Source organism: Pelobates fuscus, chromosome 5, assembly GCF_036172605.1.
Source record: "Pelobates fuscus isolate aPelFus1 chromosome 5, aPelFus1.pri, whole genome shotgun sequence".
Taxonomy (NCBI): domain Eukaryota; kingdom Metazoa; phylum Chordata; class Amphibia; order Anura; family Pelobatidae; genus Pelobates; species Pelobates fuscus.
In genome coordinates, this window is record NC_086321.1 from 379,509,122 (window position 1) to 379,529,987 (window position 20,866).

The 20,866-nt window shown below is 43.9% G+C and overlaps 1 protein-coding gene across 2 annotated transcripts; it reads left to right on the forward strand.

Moving 5' to 3' along the window:
- The first annotated feature begins 3,180 nt into the window (after positions 1 to 3,180).
- PDE6G (phosphodiesterase 6G) lies at positions 3,181 to 20,013 on the forward strand. 2 transcript variants are annotated; one of them, XM_063456294.1, is made up of 4 exons: positions 3,181 to 3,289; positions 16,541 to 16,779; positions 17,627 to 17,667; positions 18,897 to 20,013. In XM_063456294.1, exons 2-4 carry the CDS (start codon positions 16,634 to 16,636, stop codon positions 18,971 to 18,973), a joined length of 264 nt encoding a protein of 87 aa, XP_063312364.1. In that variant the 5' UTR covers positions 3,181 to 3,289; positions 16,541 to 16,633; the 3' UTR covers positions 18,974 to 20,013. The 2 variants fall into 2 exon arrangements, with proteins under 2 accessions (XP_063312364.1, XP_063312365.1); XM_063456295.1 differs by having other exon boundaries at positions 3,187 to 3,289; positions 16,562 to 16,779.
- Positions 20,014 to 20,866: the final 853 nt, after the last annotated feature.

Genomic DNA, 20,866 nt, shown 5'->3' on the forward strand with positions numbered 1-20,866 from the left:
GCTGAATACTGTACATTAAGCTGTATATTATATTATACATTAAGCTGTATACCATACAATAAGCTGTATACTGTACATTAAGCTGAATACTGTACATTAAGCTGTATATTATACATTACGCTGTATACTGTACATAAAGCTGAATACTGTACATTAAGCTGTATACCTTACATTAAAGGGACTCTCCAGGGAGGAGATTTTACTCACCTCGTTCCAGCGCCGGGAGCCTCGTGAAGCCGCGCCCCCTATTTCGTCAAAATGACGAAATAGGCGGGCGTGAACAGGGAGCAATCAGACGCTTCCATTTGGAAGCGTCATTGCTCCCTTGTGCGCATGCGCGGCTTCGCCGCACATGCGCACATACTTCAGAGGGCGGCATTCATGCCGCCCTCTGAAGTGCTGAGCGTACTACCGTGCATGCGCGCGGTGTGCGCGGCCGCGAGCTGAGCTGAGTGACAGCGGGGCTCCTCCGCTGACAGGCTGGCGAGAGAAGGCGCGCACACAGTGCCTTCTCTCTCCTGAACACGTCAGACGTATTTTAATACGTCTGACGTGTACAGGGCCTTTTTAGGGCCCTGCGTGATAGGAAGTCCCTCTACTGTACATTAAGCTGAATACTGTACATTAAGCTGTATACCGTACATTAAAGGGACTCTCCAGGGAGGAGATTTTACTCACCTCGTTCCAGCGCCGGGAGCCTCGTGAAGCCGCGCCCCCTATTTCGTCAAAATGACGAAATAGGCGGGCGTGAGCAGGGAGCAATCAGACGCTTCCATTTGGAAGCGTCATTGCAACCTTGTGCGCATGCGCGGCTTCGCCGCACATGCGCACATACTTCAGAGGGCGGCATTCATGCCGCCCTCTGAAGTGCTGAGCGCACTACCGCGCGGTGTGTGCGGCCGCGAGCTGAGCTGAGTGACAGCGGGGCTCCTCCGCTGACAGGCTGGCGAGAGAAGGCGCGCACACAGTGCCTTCTCTCTCCTGAACACGCCAGACGTATTTTAATACGTCTGACGTGTACAGGGCCTTTTTAGGGCCCTGCGTGATAGGAAGTCCCTCTAGTGGGCGTCTGAGTGACGGCCACTGGAGGTATTCCTATCAATCAATGTAAACACTGTATTTTCTCTGAAAATACAGTGTTTACATTAGATTGCCTGCAGGGAGCTATAGATAATACCTGAACAACTACATTAAGCTGTAGTTGTTCAGGTGACTATAGTGTCCCTTTAAGCTGTATACCATACATTAAGCTGTATATTATACATTATGCTGTATACTATACATTAAGCTGAATACTGTACATTAAGCTGTATATTATATTATACATTAAGCTGTATATTATACATTATGCTGTATACTGTACATTAAGCTTAATACCGTACATTAAGCTGTGTATTATATTATACATTAAGCTGAATACTGTACATTAAGCTGTAAACTGTACATTGCACTGTATACCGTACATTAAGCTGCATATATATGATTTCATTATAAGTACACATATACACACACACACACACACACACACACACTTATAATATATATATATATAAATTGGGGGGGGAAAAACAACATTTATAAAAAACAAATCAAAACGCTAGCTTTGGCCAGCGTTTGTGACTAAGTGGCGGCTACATAAGACTGGACATACCCCGTTTGGAATACCCTGGGTTGTCAACATTTAAAAATTGTATGCCATGATGGGGTTATTTCACATTCCTGGGCTACCAAATGGTCTCAAAAATCTACACAGAGCCAGCAAACCAATCTGGCAAACTGAGTTGGGCAAACCCTATATTTAACCATGTAACTTTCAAAAACACCATAAAACCTGTACATGGGGGGTATTGTTATACTCGGTAGACTTCGCTAAACACAAATATGAGTGTTTAAAACAGTATAACCTATCACGACGATGAAATCACCAGTAAAAGTGCAGTTTTTGTTTTTAAAAAAAAATGCAAAAAACTAAATAAAACACTAACTTTGGACAGCGTTTGTGGCTACGTGGCTACTACAAAAAACTGGACATACCCCATTTTGAATACCGTGGGTTGTCTACTTTTACAAATAGTATGCCATGATGGGGTTAATTTTCATTCCTGGGCTGCTATACGGTCTCAAAGTCAACATTGGCCCAGCAAACCAATCTGGCAAATTTCAATCTGCAAACATGTAAAAGGGGAAATCCCTACATTTGACCCCTGTAAGTTTGTACCTGTACATTGGGGGCACTGTTGTACTTTGGAGATGTTGCTGAACACATATCGGGGTGTTCTTTGGCAGGAACCCTTAAAGTTCTCCGTACATGTATTCTTAAATTGCTATGTGGGTCAAAAAATCACCAATTATTATTTTATTTGGCATAGATTGGTGGTAAAATGGTTGATTGAAAAGAGTCAAAATACCCCAAGTTTAATACCTTAAGTTGTCTTCTTTCGAAATATGTATACATGTGAAGGGTTATTCAGGGATTCCTGACAGATATTAGTGTACTTGTAATTATTGCCCTATAACTTTCCAAAAAAAACATGTTAACATTGGGTATTTCTAAACTCAGGACAACATTTTCAAACTATTTAGCATTAGTGTGTTTTGGCGGTTGTATTGCACTTTGTTTTGTTTCTGTTTTCTATTTCATTTTTTGAGGGATGGGTACTTGTTATGTAAGTGTGTACAAATCAATGGATTCGCTCACTGCAAAGTTAGACATCATTAGAGCTACGGCCAAAACATTCTATTCATTTGTGACTATCCAGAAACTCTGGCCCAATAAAATGCAGCCTTTTAATTGCATCTTGTACAGAGTTGCATGATGATTCTTCATTACTGGAATTGTTCAGTTTCAATCTAAAAAGCGACTTGTCTGGAAATCAAAATCCGCGTGGTCAAATTCGGGCTAAGACAGCCAGTAAGCTATTCTGACAAATATGTTTCACTTTTTAATTCAGCATTAAGTGAATCGGCACCCAATATGACAAACAAGTTATTGTTTGATTTTTTTTCAGGCTTTTTATTTCCAAGCACTAACCGTTCACAAAATGTTTTGTTGCATTATGGAGTTAAGGATCTCCTGCTACACCGGCTGCGCAGTATCTCTGTCCCCAGATGGGCTATCAGATTACCGTTTCAGATAGATGATGCTAATCCTATTAAGCTTGAGTCCAATAAATCCTCAGCCTCACAGTTCGAGAGTGTCATTATTGTCCCAGAGGAGAGCGTGCATGAAGAGGACGACAGCAGCTCGGCAGACGTTATTGGGGCTGGACATGTAAAATCCCTGGATAAGGTAAGTGATACCAAGGAGACGGGAAATCAATGTATGGATCCCAAGATATACTTGGGGTATACACTCCAGATTTTGTAGACTGCATCTCCCATGATGCTTTGCCAGTATTATGGGAATTGTAGTTCAGAACATCTGGAGTGCAGAAGGTTGCCAACCCCGATACTGGCCCAAACACTGGCATAGATTAATTGCATGTCCTAGGCCCAAACACTGGCATAGATTAATTGCATGTCCTAGGCCCAAACACTGGCATAGATTAATTGCATGTCCTAGGCCCAAACACTGGCATAGATTAATTGCATGTCCTAGGCCCAAACACTGGCATAGATTAATTGCATGTCCTAGGCCCAAACACTGGCATAGATTAATTGCATGTCCTAGGCCCAAACACTGGCATAGATTAATTGCATGTCCTAGGCCCAAACACTGGCATAGATTAATTGCATGTCCTAGGCCCAAACACTGGCATAGATTATCTACATACCAACACAATCAATAATAGTAACTCATGATCTCTTCTCGCAGAGAGATGGGGGGTTTACAATTGTGTACATAGATTCATACTGCGATTAATTGTGTGCTGATTGGTTTAGGGCAGAATCGGTTTGGCCTCAACTTACAAAGTAGTTTAACAAAAGTCAAACCGGGTTATTCACCAGGTAAAATACTGTGTAATAGATGGACCCGGGGAATTCAAATATTGGGACAAAAAACCTGAGCTGGAAAAAAAGAATTAAAAAATCTGTCGCAGTTATTTTTCCATTTTTGTTCTAATTTTGGTTAATTTCCTCGTCAATTCTCTGCGATTCTGGCTGAGTGAATAAAACTTTCAATGTTTGCTAAAGGAGAAACATATCATGTGACGGCCAAGCCGTGGTGACCCTGTAGTGACATCATTTACTTGTGTACACGGGACGTCTTGCGCACAGGTTCTCCTACAGGACAGAAAGATCTAGATATTCCCAAAACAATGCATTTAGGGATTGGTGTCACCAATAAGCCTCTTTAGATGGCAATCCCTTGCTTGCTTCAGCAAAACCTTTTCTTTAATCCCATCAGAAGCCATCCAGCCACAAGCACAATCAGAGTGATATCCATCTGAGGCTTAGAACAGACATAATACAAGGGAGACATAAAGCGGTAATGTACTAAGAGAAATCTACATAACGCATCACAGCAATTTATTAAACATCTCTCTCCTTACTGACCTTGGAAGGAAGGCTTGATTGGTTGATACTGCCGGGAAATGAACATGCAGTATCAACAGGTATTAGCATTTGCTAAGGGAACAGGGATACAGCACCCAGATCACTTCAACGAGAAGACGTGGTCTGGGTGCCAATACTGACCCTTAAAGTTAACTCCACTGAGCTAATCTACCAGGAAGTAGCAGGACATGTTGTCTGATTGACAGCCAAGGGGGTGTGACAATGTTACTTTATTAGTGAGTCCATTTCTATTGAACTCTGCATTTTTTTTATTTCACACATAAAGCATTTCAGCAAGCTAAAGTGTTTTTGGGGTCTGGAGTGACTGTTTAATGATGGAGAGGGTTAACTGCTCAGGTTGTGATACCATGCGCGTTTTTGGTTTTATATTTATTTATTAAACTTTTCATCTGCCTACGTTTCGCAGATCCATTTGCAGTTCTTCGTAATACACTGTTTAATCAATGAGTCACTAAGTATTATTAAAACCCAACATGGAGCACATGGAGATTTGCAAATGCAAGATAAAAAGCCCTGGGTCATAAAAATAACAAGCACAAGAGCCAATTATTTAAAGTGACAGAGAGAACAGAGTATTTAGTGTATAGGACTAATTAATAGTAAACCGCAAAACCTATACAGGATACAGCCCATGAGCCTAGTCAGTGTATTATTACAGTTCAGTGTAGTGGTTATGGTGCTATGTGGTGTTGTCCCCTGGTTTTCTGTATAACTAGTTTGGAGAGGTTTCCCAACCTCCTCTGCAGTTACAGCTAAAGCAAAAAATGATGTGTAGGCCAAGAGCACCGGGGATGAGCTAGATGGATGCAGGTTAGCCCAGGACTCTCAGCCTACATGGCCTCCGAGGTGAGTGGGAGATATTCGATTTTATCCAGAAAAGTGGGAATTTAGAGATGGATTCCGGATACGCAGGAGTTTAGGGATAGAGTCTATGGCGGTGGGGTTATGGATAGAGTCCGGAAAAGTAGGAGTTTAGAGAAAGAGCCAGGGAATTTGGGAGTTTAGGGACAGAGTCCTTAAAGGTAAGGTAAGGGAACGTGATGGAGATTTTTAAGGAGGTAGAATGGGATAAATTTTTCATTTGGAAACGGTGCAGGAATGGGGTATCGTTATGGTATGGTGAAGAAATTACTTAAGGGAGTGGATGAAGTAGTGCTACTACAAAGTGGAGGGATGATTGGTGAGAAAAGAAGGCAGGAATGGACAGCAATACAGGAAGCTGTTAGAATGGGATCTGGGAAGAGAGAATAAAAGAATGAATGAAAGAAAGTGTAATGAGAGGTGACATGTCATGGGTTTTGGACCTCGATGATCTAACAGGATGGGATATGGACCTCAGTGATCTGAGTGAATGGGATATGGACCTTGGTGATCTGAGAAGATGGGATATGGACCTTAGTGATCTGAGAGGATGGGATTTTTACCTTGATGATCGGAGAGGATGGGATTTGGACCATAGTGATGTGAGAGGATGGAATATGGACCTCGGTGATCTGAGAGAATGGGATATGGACCTCAGTGATCTGAGAGGATGAGATTTGGACCTCAGTGATCTGAGAGGATGAGATTTGGACCTCAGTAATCTGAGTGGATGGGGGTTGGACCTCAGTGATCTGAGAGGATGGGATATGGACCTCAATGATCTGAAAGGATGAGATTTGGACCTCGGTGATCTGAGAGAATGGGATTTGGACCTGAATGAGGTGAGTTGGTAGGGAGTGATGTGAAGTTATGGGAAAGATGATGATGTGAGAAGATGTGGACATGGAACTGAGCTAAGATGGAGGTGTCTCTCTCTATGCTGACTGCCAGGTGTAATGGGTGGAGCTTATAGCAATGATTGACAGGGAGCTAAGATGGAGGCGGCTCTTTCTATACTGACTGCCAGGTGTAATGGGCGGAGCTTATAACAATGACTGACAGGGAGCTAAGATGGAGGTGGCTCTCTCTATACTGACTGCCAGGTGTAAAGGGCGGAGCTTATAACAATGATTGACATGGAGCTAATATGGAGGCGGTTCTCTATACTGACTGCCAGGTGTAAAGGGAGGAGCTTATAACAATGATTGACAGGGAGCTAAGATGGAGGTGGCTCTCTCGATACTGACTGCCAGGTGTAAAGGGCGGAGCTTATAACAGTGACTGACAGGGAGCTAAGATGGAGGTGGCTCTCTATACTGACTGCCAGTTGTAATGGGCGGAGCTTATAACAATGATTGACAGGGAGCTAAGATGGAGGTGGCTCTCTTTACTGACTGCCAGGTGTAATGGGCGGAGCTTATAACAATGACTGACAGGGAGCTAAGATGGAGGTGGCTCTCTCTATACTGACTGCCAGGTGTAAAAGGCGGAGCTTATAACAATGACTGACAGGGAGCTAAGATGGAGGTGGCTCTCTCTATACTGACTGCCAGGTGTAATGGGCGGAGCTTATAACAATGACTGTCAGGGAGCTAAGATGGAGGTGGCTCTCTCTATACTGACTGCCAGGTGTAAAGGGCGGAGCTTATAACAATGATTGACAGGGAGCTAAGATGGAGGTGGCTCTCTCTATACTGACTGCCAGGTGTAAAGGGCGGAGCTTATAACAATGACTGACAGGGAGCTAAGATGGAGGTAGCTCTTCTATACTGACTACCAGGTGTAAAGGGCGGAGCTTATAACAATGATTGACAGGGAGCTAAGATGGAGGTGGCTCTCTCTATACTGACTGCCAGGTGTAAAGGGCGGAGCTTATAACAATGATTGACAGGGAGCTAAGATGGAGGTGGCTCTCTCTATACTGACTGCCAGGTGTAAAGGGCGGAGCTTATAACAATGATTGACAGGGAGCTAAGATGGAGGTGGCTCTCTCTATACTGACTGCCAGGTGTAAAGGGCAGAGCTTATAACAATGATTGACAGGGAGCTAAGATGGAGGTGGCTCTCTCTATACTGACTGCCAGGTGTAAAGGGCAGAGCTTAAAACAATGATTGATGGAGGCGCCCAGTTACAGGATAAAAATGTGTGAATTTCTACATTTAACTTTACTTTTCACGCCTCAACAATAGCTATTTGTTAAATATTGGGATAGATCAATATAATACTAAAAGCCGCGTGAAGGGACAGCTCCCTTTGTATGGGTTAGCGAATTACTAGTTAAAAACCCAAGTGTTCAGCAGAGGAAGTAGATGCAGCGATCTCTGCTTTGAAGAGTAACAAGGCACCGGGACCGGACGGCTTCGATGGCTCCTATTATAAAACTTTTAGGGAAGAACTGGTACCGTATATGGAAGCTTGGTTTAACGAATTGTTAGAGGGAGGTACCCCTGATAGGGACATGTCGCTGGCTGATATTGTTTTATTGCCGAAACCGGGACGGGATCTGTCGTTCCCAGAAAACTTCCGCCCGATCTCTCTTATAAACCACGATTCCAAAATACTAGCGAAAATTCTGTCCGCCAGGATAAACCCAATGCTACCTCGATTGGTTCATCCGGACCAAGTGGGGTTTATACCAAATAGACAACTTTATGAGAATACTAGACGTAATGTAGACCTCATTTGGAGACAAACCATACGGAAAATACCGACGATGCTACTTTTAGGGAAGAACTGGTACCGTATATGGAAGCTTGGTTTAACGAATTGTTAGAGGGAGGTACCCCTGATAGGGACATGTCGCTGGCTGATATTGTTTTATTGCCGAAAAGGCGTTCGACAGGATAAAATGGCCTTATTTATTTGCAATACTAGAGCATTTTGGCTTCCCAGCTCAGTTTACGACGGCGGTACGGGCCATGTACACTAACGTCAGGGCGCGAATTCGCATCTCGGGTGCAAGGATTTAACCATTCAATCTGAGTAACGGTACTAGACAGGGCTGCCCGCTGTCTCCCTTGCTGTTCGCCTTATCATTAGAACCACTCCTTCAGGCAATAAGGAGTAGACGTCGGTGGGCACAGATATGTGGTATCGGCGTTCGCAGACGACGTATTGTTGACTCTGACTGAGCCAAGGGAATCTATAGTGGCGCTGACAGCTTTATTGCAGGACTTTGGTGACTTGACTGGATACAAGGTTAACATGGACAAGTCCAGCGTATTGCCTTTAGGTATGCCGGAGCGGGACGTCACTTACATTGGGGCGACATATAACCTACGCATAGCAAATGATCACATAAAATATCTAGGCATACAATTGACGGCGGATCCTACTCAATTATTTCAACAGAATTATACCCCGCTGATAAGGACATTGATGACGGATATGGAGCAATGGACGGATAAGGCAATCTCTTGGATAGGGAGGATTCACTCTGTGAAAATGAATGTGCTCCCTAGAATCTTGTTTTTATTTCAGGCACTCCCGATTAGAGTAACCAGATCTGACTTGGGTCTACTTCAACAAACAATAGGCAAATTTATATGGCAGAACAAGAAACATAGGGTCTCTCGCAATATTCTCTACCGAGCTAGGGACAGGGGAGGCCTCGGCCTTCCACACCTTCATTTTTATTATGAGGCAGCCCAACTAGCCCAGGTGGCATTGTGGCACTCTCCACCGGAGGAAAGGAGATGGGTGGACCTGGAAGCGTCCCTTACGGGGATGGATATGCCTCAGTTCCTTATGTGGACCCCTAGGGAGCACAGGCCAAACATCGAAGTGTCCTGCCCAGCGATTCTCAATTCATTGAGGATATGGGATATAGCCGCCCCTAAGTACGGCCTGGCGTCTTCCCCCTCCCCGATGAGGAACAAGGCATTCCTCCCAGGAATGATGGCCCGAGATTTTAGAGGTATAGAACGGGCTGGGATACAGAGATTGCACCAACTGTATGAGGGGGGGGGGCGTTTGTTGTGTTCGAGGATTTATGAAACAAGACACCTTTGCGTCCCTTTGACTTTTTTAGATACCTCCAGATTAGAGCTTATGCCCAAGACACTCGGGTTAAACAAGTCGCAAAAACACGGATGACGTTTTACGAAAGAATGTGTGCGAAGGAACAATTCCCGAACAGACTGATTTCGCTTCTTTACTCGCAGTTGTGCAATAACACTTTAGAATGGGGGGGGACTTACATATATAGACCAGTGTGAGGTAGACTTGGGAGAGAAGCTGGAGGGGATAGAGTGCAGGAGATATGTGAGGCAACCGCGCAGTCCTCTATGTGTGTCTCGCTGCAAGAACAATCATATAAGACGCTATTTCGCTGGTATATTACACCGGTAAAGTTGAGCCGTACAGGGAGTGCAGAATTATTAGGCAAGTTGTATTTTTGACATTCAAAAACATAACAAAAACAAATCAGTGACCAATATAGCCACCTTTCTTTGCAAGGACACTCAAAAGCCTGCCATCCATGGATTCTGTCAGTGTTTTGATCTGTTCACCATCAACATTGCGTGCAGCAGCAACCACAGCCTCCCAGACACTGTTCAGAGAGGTGTACTGTTTTCCCTCCTTGTAAATCTCACATTTGATGATGGACCACAGGTTCTCAATGGGGTTCAGATCAGGTGAACAAGGAGGCCATGTCATTAGATTTTCTTCTTTTATACCCTTTCTTGCCAGCCACGCTGTGGAGTACTTGGATGCGTGTGATGGAGCATTGTCCTGCATGAAAATAATGTTTTTCTTGAAGGATGCAGACTTCTTCCTGTACCACTGCTTGAAGAAGGTGTCTTCCAGAAACTGGCAGTAGGACTGGGAGTTGAGCTTGACTCCATCCTCAACCCGAAAAGGCCCCACAAGCTCATCTTTGATGATACCAGCCCAAACCAGTACTCCACCTCCACCTTGCTGGCGTCTGAGTCGGACTGGAGCTCTCTGCCCTTTACCAATCCATCCATCTGGCCCATCAAGACTCACTCTCATTTCATCAGTCCATAAAACCTTAGAAAAATCAGTCTTGAGATATTTCATGGCCCAGTCTTGACGTTTCAGCTTGTGTGTCTTGTTCAGTGGTGGTCGTCTTTCAGCCTTTCTTACCTTGGCCATGTCTCTGAGTATTGCACACCTTGTGCTTTTGGGCACTCCAGTGATGTTGCAGCTCTGAAATATGGCCAAACTGGTGGCAAGTGGCATCTTGGCAGCTGCACGCTTGACTTTTCTCAGTTCATGGGCAGTTAGTTTGCGCCTTGGTTTCTCCACACGCTTCTTGCGACCCTGTTGACTATTTTGAATGAAACGCTTGATTGTTCGATGATCACGCTTCAGAAGCTTTGCAATTTTAAGAGTGCTGCATCCCTCTGCAAGATATCTCACTATTTTTTACTTTTCTGAGCCTGTCAAGTCCTTCTTTTGACCCATTTTGCCAAAGGAAAGGAAGTTGCCTAATAATTATGCACACCTGATATAGGGTGTTGATGTCATTAGACCACACCCCTTCTCATTACAGAGATGCACATCACCTAATATGCTTAATTGGTAGTAGGCTTTCGAGCCTATACAGCTTGGAGTAAGACAACATGCATAAAGAGGATGATGTGGTCAAAATACTAATTTGCCTAATAATTCTGCACTCCCTGTATGAATCAAACCACTACAGACCTATGCTGGCGGGGGTGCGGTCTCAAGGGCACTTATGCTCACATGTGGTGGGAATGCCCAATAGCACAAGTCTTCTGGCGGCGAATTGCGCAACTATTGCGAGATATATTCGAGAGAGAGGTTAAGCTAGACCCTTGGGAGTTCTTGCTATCTAGATCTATGGATAACTGGACAAAAGTGGAACAGATTTTATTACATAAGGTGACCCTAGCTGCTAGGAGAGCTTTAGCACAGGTGTGGCTGCGGAGCGAGGCTCCGGAACTTGCTGTGGTAATCCAGAAGATCAAGGATACTTGTCTCATGGATGACCTCACATCCCGGGTTAGAGGCACGACGACAAAATTCGAAAAAGTTTGGGGCCCGTGGATAGCCAGCGCAGCGAGTGCTTGATGCACACACAAAAGAGCCCCCCCAGGATAGGATTTAATCAATAGGATATGGGATGCTATGAATCCCCCCGCACCCCCCCCCCACCCCTTCCCTACTTCACTCACTTACTGAACCCCTACTCACCCTTTCCTCTCTTCTTTAACTATCTTTCTTTCTATCGTAAGAAAAGCGCGCAACTGTAGCAACAAAGCCATACTATATGTCACTAAATTGCATTTCGAAGGGATATGGACCTATGCTCCCACGAATGAATGAATACTGATTTATAAGCGTTTAAGATACAGATTTATTAATTCCACACATTAATACACGAAAATGATAAGGCGTGTCCTATCGCCCAAAGTATTGCCTGTATGGTATTCTGTTGCTTCTTTATGTTATATTTGATTTTCTTTCTCTGTCATAAGTTAAAATACCAGGGTGAACGGGAATCAGCTCTGTACTGTTTGTTATACACGTTGCAGGACGCATTGATACAGTGATAGTTCATCAGCTGTGGCAATCTAATGCTTTTAAGGGTTTGCTGTTGAAGTATGATACACAATGTAACGACACCTTACAATGTATTGATGTGCTCTGTTTTTTTTTATGTCCTGTTCTACCTTGGCATAAATAAAGAATTTAAAAAAAATAAAAAATAAAACCCAAGTGACTCTAAATTTATAGCCTGCTCATTGTAAAGAGAAAACCAATTTCTTGGCTATTTTAACCATTCGCAGGGGACACACTCCTGATTTGCAGAAACGGCTGGGAGTGTTGAGGGTAGTGGTGATTTAGCAATAACATTAACTGCATGACCTATTCATAGCTAGTTCTAGAATTGGAATATATAATTTATTCCAAACAGTATTTTATTTACAGCAGCAAATTAACAGAACCACCCCATGCAGAAGCAGAAGGTAATTATTATTATTAATCAGGATGCTTAGGTAAACATTGACTTGTGTTACAATCTCCCCCTAGTATACACAGATTGGTTTTTGGAGCGAGGTACTTTCTCCTGTTAAGGAGAGAAATTGGGTCGTTTCCAGTGGTTTCACTCTCAGGCCAGTCACATGCTACCCGTTGCCTCTCGCGTCCTTGGACTAAGCGGATCAGGTCTGAGCCCAGTTAATGCCCGGGTCAGCAGGAATTAGCACCTCTCAGAAAAACAATTCACATGGAAATAAAACATGGAGCGAAGCAGAGTGATAGAAATCGTGTCATCACGTTGTTTATATTCCATTTTTAATGTGTGAAGATATGCAAATGTAACATCTGATATTAATTTGTAATATCTGCAATATTGTATCATTACGGGGATTATTCACTTACCAGCTAGTCACTGTGCAGAGGACACGACGTTGTAACGTATACGATAATAGTAATGGGGTTCGTCTAAATTGCAGATTACAAGTTCATTAACGTTTCTCTTATGGCTTTTTGTGGCTGTCTGTTATTCTACAAAATCTAAAATTTCCAGAAACTGTGAATTAACTTCAAACTGAGTTCGAAATACCTTGAATTTCCGTTACTGCACACTTGACAGGGTTATTCATGGAAAGCGAGAATGGATAGGAATTCACAGTGAATTTCACATTTAAAGGGACACTATAGTCACCAGAACAACTACAGATTATTGAATTTGTTCTGGTGAGTAGAATCATTACCGTCAGGCTTTTTGCTGTAAACACTGTCTTTTCAGAGAAAATGCAGTGTTTACATTACAGCCAGGCCCGGACTGGCCATCGGGCAAACCGGGCAAATGCCCGGTGGGCCGCGATGGCCATGGGCCGAGGCCGGCAGGAAAGATCAAGAGATCTCTCCTGCCGGCCCATGCAGGGCAGCACCGGCCCCAAGATGGAGTCCTGTCTCCCATCATGGGCCGGAGGGGAGAACGCCGAGCAGCTTCCTCCTCTTCCTCTCGCGAGCTCCGAGATTATCAGAGCGTTGCCATGGTAACCCGTGGCAACGCTCTGAAAAAACAGCGCTCGCGAGAGGGAGAGAAACATGGTCTGTACCCTGCGGGGTACAGACTGAATTACCTGCCGCTGGACCACCTGGGATCGGTGCGTTGCGAGGCCCCAAACCCCCTCACTGGACCACCAGGTATGTGAATGCTTCCTCTCTCCCCTGCCAAGTTAAAAGGGAGGGAGTAAATGGTATTATTTTTTTTTTTTAATAAATTAATAATGTGAAGAAGTTGAGCGTTGGGCCAAGCCAATTGAAGGTCTCCCCAATGATGTACAAATTTTGGTGAACAAAATCGTATATGGCCATATCATCCACTATATACACCCCCCTCACATACACATACACACACTACACACACACACACACACACACACACACACTGCACCCCCTGCACTAACACACAAACTGCACTAACACACTACACACACTGCACAAACACACTGCACCCCCTGCACTAACACACAAACACACTACACAAACTGCACTTACACACTGCACTAACACACTACACACACTGCACAAACACACTGCACCCCCTGCACTAACAAACACACTGCACCCCCTGCACTAACACACAAACACACTACACAAACTGCACTAACACACTGCACTAACACACTACACACACTGCACAAACACACTGCACCCCCTGCACTAACAAACACACTGCACCCCCTGCACTAACACACAAACACACTACACAAACTGCACTAACACACTACACACACTGCACAAACACACTGCACCCCCTGCACTAACAAACACACTGCAGCCACCTGCACTAACACACAAACACACTACACAAACTGCACTAACACACTGCACTAACACACTACACACACTGCACAAACACACTGCACCCCCTGCACTAACAAACACACTGCACCCCCTGCACAAACACACTGCAGCCCCTTGCACTAACACACAAACACACTACACAAACTGCACTAACACACTGCACTAACACACTACACACACTGCACAAACACACTGCACCCCCTGTACTAACAAACACACTGCACCCCCTGCACAAACACACTGCAGCCCCTTGCACTAACACACAAACACATTACACAAACTGCACTAACACACTGAACTAACACACTACACACACTGCACAAACACACTGCACCCCCTGCACTAACAAACACACTGCACCCCCTACACTAACACACAAACATACTGCTCGCCTACACGAACACACTACACACACCGCACCCCCTGCACTAACACACAAACATACTGCCCCCTGCACTAACACACAAACATACTGCACCCCCTGCACTAGCACACACACTACACACACTGTACCCCCTGCACTCACACAAACATACTGCTCAACTGCACAAACACACAGCACCCCCTGCACTTACACACAGACACACTAAACACACTCTATCCCCCTATATACACACTACAGCCCCTGCATTAACACACGGCACACACTCTATAGCCCTATATCCACACTACACCTCCTGCACTTACACACAAACACACTTCACACACTCTCTATACCCCTTATATACACACTATACCCCCGGCACTCACATACACATTCTATACCCCCTAAACATACATTACACTCCCTGCACTTTTATGCGTTATGACCCTTTAAACACACAAACACAGTAATTTATATCCCCTATAAATACATATTCCGCACCCCCTGTTCACACTACACCACCTATGCATACATCACTGCACCTACACACATGTGCTGTACAGCTCCTATATGCATACACACACTAGAGCCCCTAGATACACTCACAAACACACAGTACAGCTCTTTACATGCACACACTACATCCACTAGGCCCACACACACCACAGGCCCTATATAAATACACACACACATACTTTACAACCCAGAAACACAGACTGCAGTCCCTAGCCACATGCAGTACGCCACAAACAGACCCATTTACACACAATACAACACAAAAAGTCTGTTCTACACACATGCAACCTCCAAACATATACAACACCACAGGGAACATCCCCACACATGCACAACACTTTAACAGCCCTGTTCCTGTTTTGATCTCTGGTATCCCACTATTGAGGACACCAGAGACAAATCGCAAGCAAACACAGCGCATGCTTGCGCCCCAAAAGAAACAACATGGCATTAACTTCCATCTAAAAACACTGGATGCTCTGGAGAAGCGTGACATTAACATACTCATTTGGTGGTGGTGACATGACATGCCCCCTTTCTGACCCCGCCCCTAATAGTGGGCTGCTCTGCCTTTAATTGCCCGGGCTGAATTTTTGTCCCAGTCCGGCCCTGATTACAGCCTAGTGATAACTTCACTGGCCACTCCTTAGATGGCTGTTAGAGATCCTTCCTGGGTCATGGCTGCCTAAAATGCATCCAAACATTCAGTATCTCCTCCCTCTGCATGCATTCATTGATTAGATTCATCTCTATGAGGAGATGCTGATTGGCCAGGGCTGTGTTTGAATCATGCTGGCTCTGCCCATGATCTGCCTCCTTGTCAGTCTCAGCCAATCCTATGGAGAATAATTGTGATTGGATCAGGCTACCACTTCTAATGATGTCAGCAAACTGCTTTTTTTTCTGAGACAAACAGCATGCAGAGTTACAGCTTCAGGCTTGAATACAGTAAGATTTTGCTATATTTATGGAGGCATGAGGGGCCCAGGGGGGCTAGATGGTGGTTTTAACACTATAGAGTCAGGAATACATGTTTGTGTTCCTGACCCTGTAGTGGTCCTTTAAGGCTAAACTAGAACTAGAAACCTTTTTCCAACTCAGATCTGCTTCCAGTTTGCATACTTTGACCTTAAATTGTAAATCTACTTTGAATACCTGGTAATTACTGTACTATTACTGTAAAATAGCCACTTAGGAAGTGTGTTTTTTTTTTTTTTTATGTACCATAATTCTATGCTTAGGGAGTAAAACCAGCTGTGTTTCTGCCTTAGACAAAAGATAAATGTGAATTGAAATAGCTCACTTAGAACAAAATATCAGAGAGAATATTTCTCCTACTACCCCCAATACAATGTTTATATTCTTGTTGTTATACAAATATGTAAAACTTTAATAAAAATTATTTGAAAAGAATATTTCTCCTCACCTGAATGCCTGCCGACAATCGGTTCTCTCCTTTATTTTGACAGGTGTCTTTTTAACTTCCCCAGTTGGGTGGCTCCATCAGGCTCCACACCCAGTGACTGCCAGACACCGAGGATTAAACAGAGGTCACCTACACCATGAACCTCGAACCCGCCAAAGCGGATATCAAATCAGCCACCCGAGTAACAGGGGGCCCTGCCACCCCCAGGAAAGGACCCCCAAAATTCAAACAACGGCAAACTAGGCAGTTCAAAAGCAAACCTCCAAAGAAAGGTGTACAAGGGTAAGTAATGAGCTATGCTTGTTGTATGCCAATGGTTCTCAGACCAGCCAGAAGGAACCACCAGTACTCTGATTACCCATTTCTATCCTTTACACTTTGCCCATTACTTCTGGCAGGGAGAACAGAGCTACAATCGTTGGCCTTATGGCACACATATTAGGCTGTAATCAGTGCCTAATCAGAGCTCAAATCAGTGTCAGAGGGTGCCAGGATATCATACATTAATCACTGCTCATAGAGTGTTAAGGAGTCACAGTGACCCCATACACAGCACACACAGGTTAGATGTGGAATATCGGTCCATATTAACACGGTGCATACATACAGAAAGGTGAAATGGCAATAGAGTAGTCAGAATCAAGTCAGGGTTACAGAATACATTATTTCGATATGTTTAGATGAGTCGAACTACGTTATTTAATCCTAAAATTTGACAATCTTGAAATTTGAAAATGATGGTTGGAGCCGCACTCAATCCCAGCAGCCACACGGTGCTCCGCAGCAGGACCAGCAATCCCACAACGACAAGGCAACCAAGAAATTCCCCAGGCACGCAAAGTGTTAAAGCCACAGGCAGTTTTAAAGAAACAAAAAAAGAACAGCAACGTTTTGACCTCCTAAGAGGTCTTTTTCAAGCTAACAGCTTGAAAAATACCTCTCTTAGCTTGAAAAAGACCTTTTAGGAGGTCGAAACGTTGCTGGTCTTTTTTTGTTTCATTAAAACTGCCTGCGGCTTTAACACTTTGAGTGCCTGGGGAATTTCTTGGTTGCAATATCTTGAAATTCCTGAATTGGAACGTTAGTGAAAAATTTCATCAGTATCTAACACGTCTCTCTTCATCCTCAGGTTTGGAGATGATATACCCGGCATGGAGGGTCTAGGAACAGGTAATTCCAGCCTCCCGTTTGTCAGCTCACCAATAACTTACTGTTTACAGAGGAGGATGGATGGGGTGGGGGGAAATCAGTGTATTGTACTCTAGATATACATTAAAGGATCGTACCCACCATATTCCACGGTAATGGTTGATGGCAGGAGTACCCTGGGCACAGGTCCCCGGTAATGCTGGTTTGCCCCGTTACTTGGGACCTGCCGGTTTCAGAAGCACCCTGCCACTGTTGTGACATGCATCCAGCTTCTACAGAAGCCACAGTCGTCATCGTTGATTGACTGAGAGCGTCAGCTGACCACTCTCAGCCAATGACTCACATTCTGTGTAAAGAACATTGCACAGATTTGACATTAGTCAACCCGAAACTCCATTTCCAGGCTGGCTTACGGCAGATAGGTTAAACGCAGAATGTGCTGTATTTCATCACAAAACGCTGCACATACAGACTCCAGGCACCATAACCACTTCAAATCATTGAAGGCACTGTGATTTGAAGTGGTGATGGTGCCTGTAATACTTTGTCAGAACATCAGCAGAATCATTTAAGAGATTATGGTTTACTCCATATAAACATCATAAGTACACAAAGAGCCGCTGAAATCTAAAAATCATGCTGGCACGAGAGAGAAAGACTTACAAAAGATGGATTTGCAACCCTCACGCCATGGATAAATGGCGTGTACTTTTTTATAATAAGTCATTTAATGCAGAGCTGCACCTCCACACAGTGAGAGCATGCATGGTGCCTCGGTCAGACGTTTTGTAAGACCTACAGTGCCAGACTGGATTTTGGAAACAATAGAGAGGATCCTATAAGGGTCATTCTATTATCATAGCATTGTAAGAACTTCACTACCCAACACTCCTTCACCCATAGAGCACCGCTAATCGTCTTATTGAACAAAGTATTATGTCTCCGGTGAGAGAACTATGATGTGCGCACCCGATGATCATCAGGTGTAAAAACAATGATACATTTTCTATAAATCAATCGATCACTCAAAGGCTCTGTCAAAGTATTGTTTGCTTCTACAGAGTAGAAAGGGGACAATCACTTTAATAACTGGCTATTGTAATGTTATTGAGCCCTATAGTCACATGAATGATATACCATGTTATGAATGATATACAGGGTTACAGTGATTAGCAGAGTGAGGTGTCAGACCGGCAATATTAGAATATCAAATGACTGCATTGTAACAGCTGTGATTTTTCTCTCTGCAGACATCACCGTTATCTGCCCCTGGGAAGCCTTCAACCACTTGGAGCTGCACGAGCTGGCCCAGTATGGCATTATCTAGAGAATCCCCGGTTCTGTCCTTACCCACGCCTGTTTCTTGGTTCTATAAATACAAGGAGATGTAGTGTGTGTAAGGCTCCGCGCAAGTCAAAAGCAACCAACTCTGTTGTTCTTCTTCTGAAGTCCATGGGGGTCCCCTGCTCTGGTCCAGACAGATCAACTACACACATCTCAGCTGTCTCACCAACATACACACTCCTGTGACGCAGGCCTGCGGGCCCCTCTAGCTAATAGATGATTAAAGGAACCCTTAAGTGTCAATAACACAAACTTGTATTCCTGACACTATAGTGTTACAATAACTATGTAGGTTCCGGCCCCGCATAGAAAAGGTCCATTTACTCACCCTTTCTCTCACAGTGTACCGGTCTCGCTGCGACTGGCTCCGCCTTCATGGCTGAGATCATAATCCAGTAGTGGTTCTGCTGACCATAGTGTCCCACTGTCCCTTTATTGTTTAAATCCCTTGCTCTGGTCCAGACAGATTGAATGCACTCCATCCCTAGGGGCACCCGCTCAACTTTTGGAGTCATGCGACCATACTGTTTACTATACTTACAATCTTTTTACTCACTTTTAGTGACCTGCTCGTTACACTTTCCGCAATTGTCTAGGGAAGTTCTAAAACCATCATCTTCCTATACATCGTCTCCCCAACTGTCCTTCTCTCCTCCTACGAGGGTCATTAGAAGTGTCAACAAATGATTCAACCTGGGATTAGCTTAAAATGTGCGTTTCGTTAGAGTTAGTGAATAAACAAGTAGCTGGGCAATGAGGTTTTAAACAATCTATACTTTATATCCCCTATTCACTACTTGCCCATTGCTGTATAAGTTCTCTGCTCCCCGTTCCCACCCAAATTTTAATCCTTGTACATATTCCCATGTGTCCGTGCGCCTCCTCCCCCTCCCAGATTATAAATCACCTGTAATCTGCATCTAATCCTTGCTGCACAACTGTTTTATAAGATATAATATCACGTGTTGGTTAAATCCTGCAGATAAGAAACACTGCTGATAAATAAAAACACTGTGGTACAAACCGTCTACAATCCTTTCCGTTTTACATTTGCTCCGTATGATGTGAATTGAGCAAGGCTGGGTATTAAGAAAGTGATATTTCACGGGAAGGGCAGTACAAATAGTGTTACATTGTATAACGCAGGCTTCCCCAAACTCCGGCCCTTCAGATGTTGCCGAGCTACAACTCCCATCATTCTCAGCCTTTCATTCATAGAATCATGGGAGTTGTAGTTCAGCAACATCTGGAGGGCCGGCGTTTGGGGAAGCCTGGTATAACGGAATAGAAACGGCTGTATGTTCTTGACCCAGTCACGTCAGCTGCAGGGGATAGGATGATGTACCGAAGGATAAGTCTCAGGCCCTGCTTATTGGGCCTCAGTGTCCACAGTGGGGGAATCATAAAAAAAAAACTTAAGTCATAGATTATCTTAAAAAATAAAACAGTAAAATAAAAAACAGTAAAAGAGAGAGACACACACAAAAAAAATAATAAAAGAAATTTAAAAAGTGATAATTTAAAAAAGGGTTTCACCCTATGAAATATCTGAAACCACAGACATGAGCTGCGTCATTCTTATAGACGTGCGTCCAGCGTATTGCGCGGAGTAAGTACATTCACAGACAGACACCGTGTATTCCTGACATGCCGTATCGGTGAGACGCAATTTAAACATGCTAATTTTAAAATGAACATAAAAGATGTTCAATAATAATACCGTAATAATAATAATAATAATAGGAATTACAGTCCAGAGCATTGTGAATATAGGAAGTATAATTATATATTTTATTTTTTATTATTAATTTTGCCTATTAGTCGTGGGTAAGCTACCTTTATACATTCCTCAGATCTACATTAAAAGGGCACATAT

Coding starts and splice junctions, on each gene's coding strand:
- PDE6G (XM_063456294.1), top strand. CDS start 16,634: ATGAACCTCGAACCCGCCAAAGCGGATATCAAATCAGCCACCCGAGTA. Junction 16,780..17,626: donor CCAAAGAAAGGTGTACAAGG/GTAAGTAATGAG, acceptor CTTCATCCTCAG/GTTTGGAGATGATATACCCG. Junction 17,668..18,896: donor CATGGAGGGTCTAGGAACAG/GTAATTCCAGCC, acceptor TTCTCTCTGCAG/ACATCACCGTTATCTGCCCC.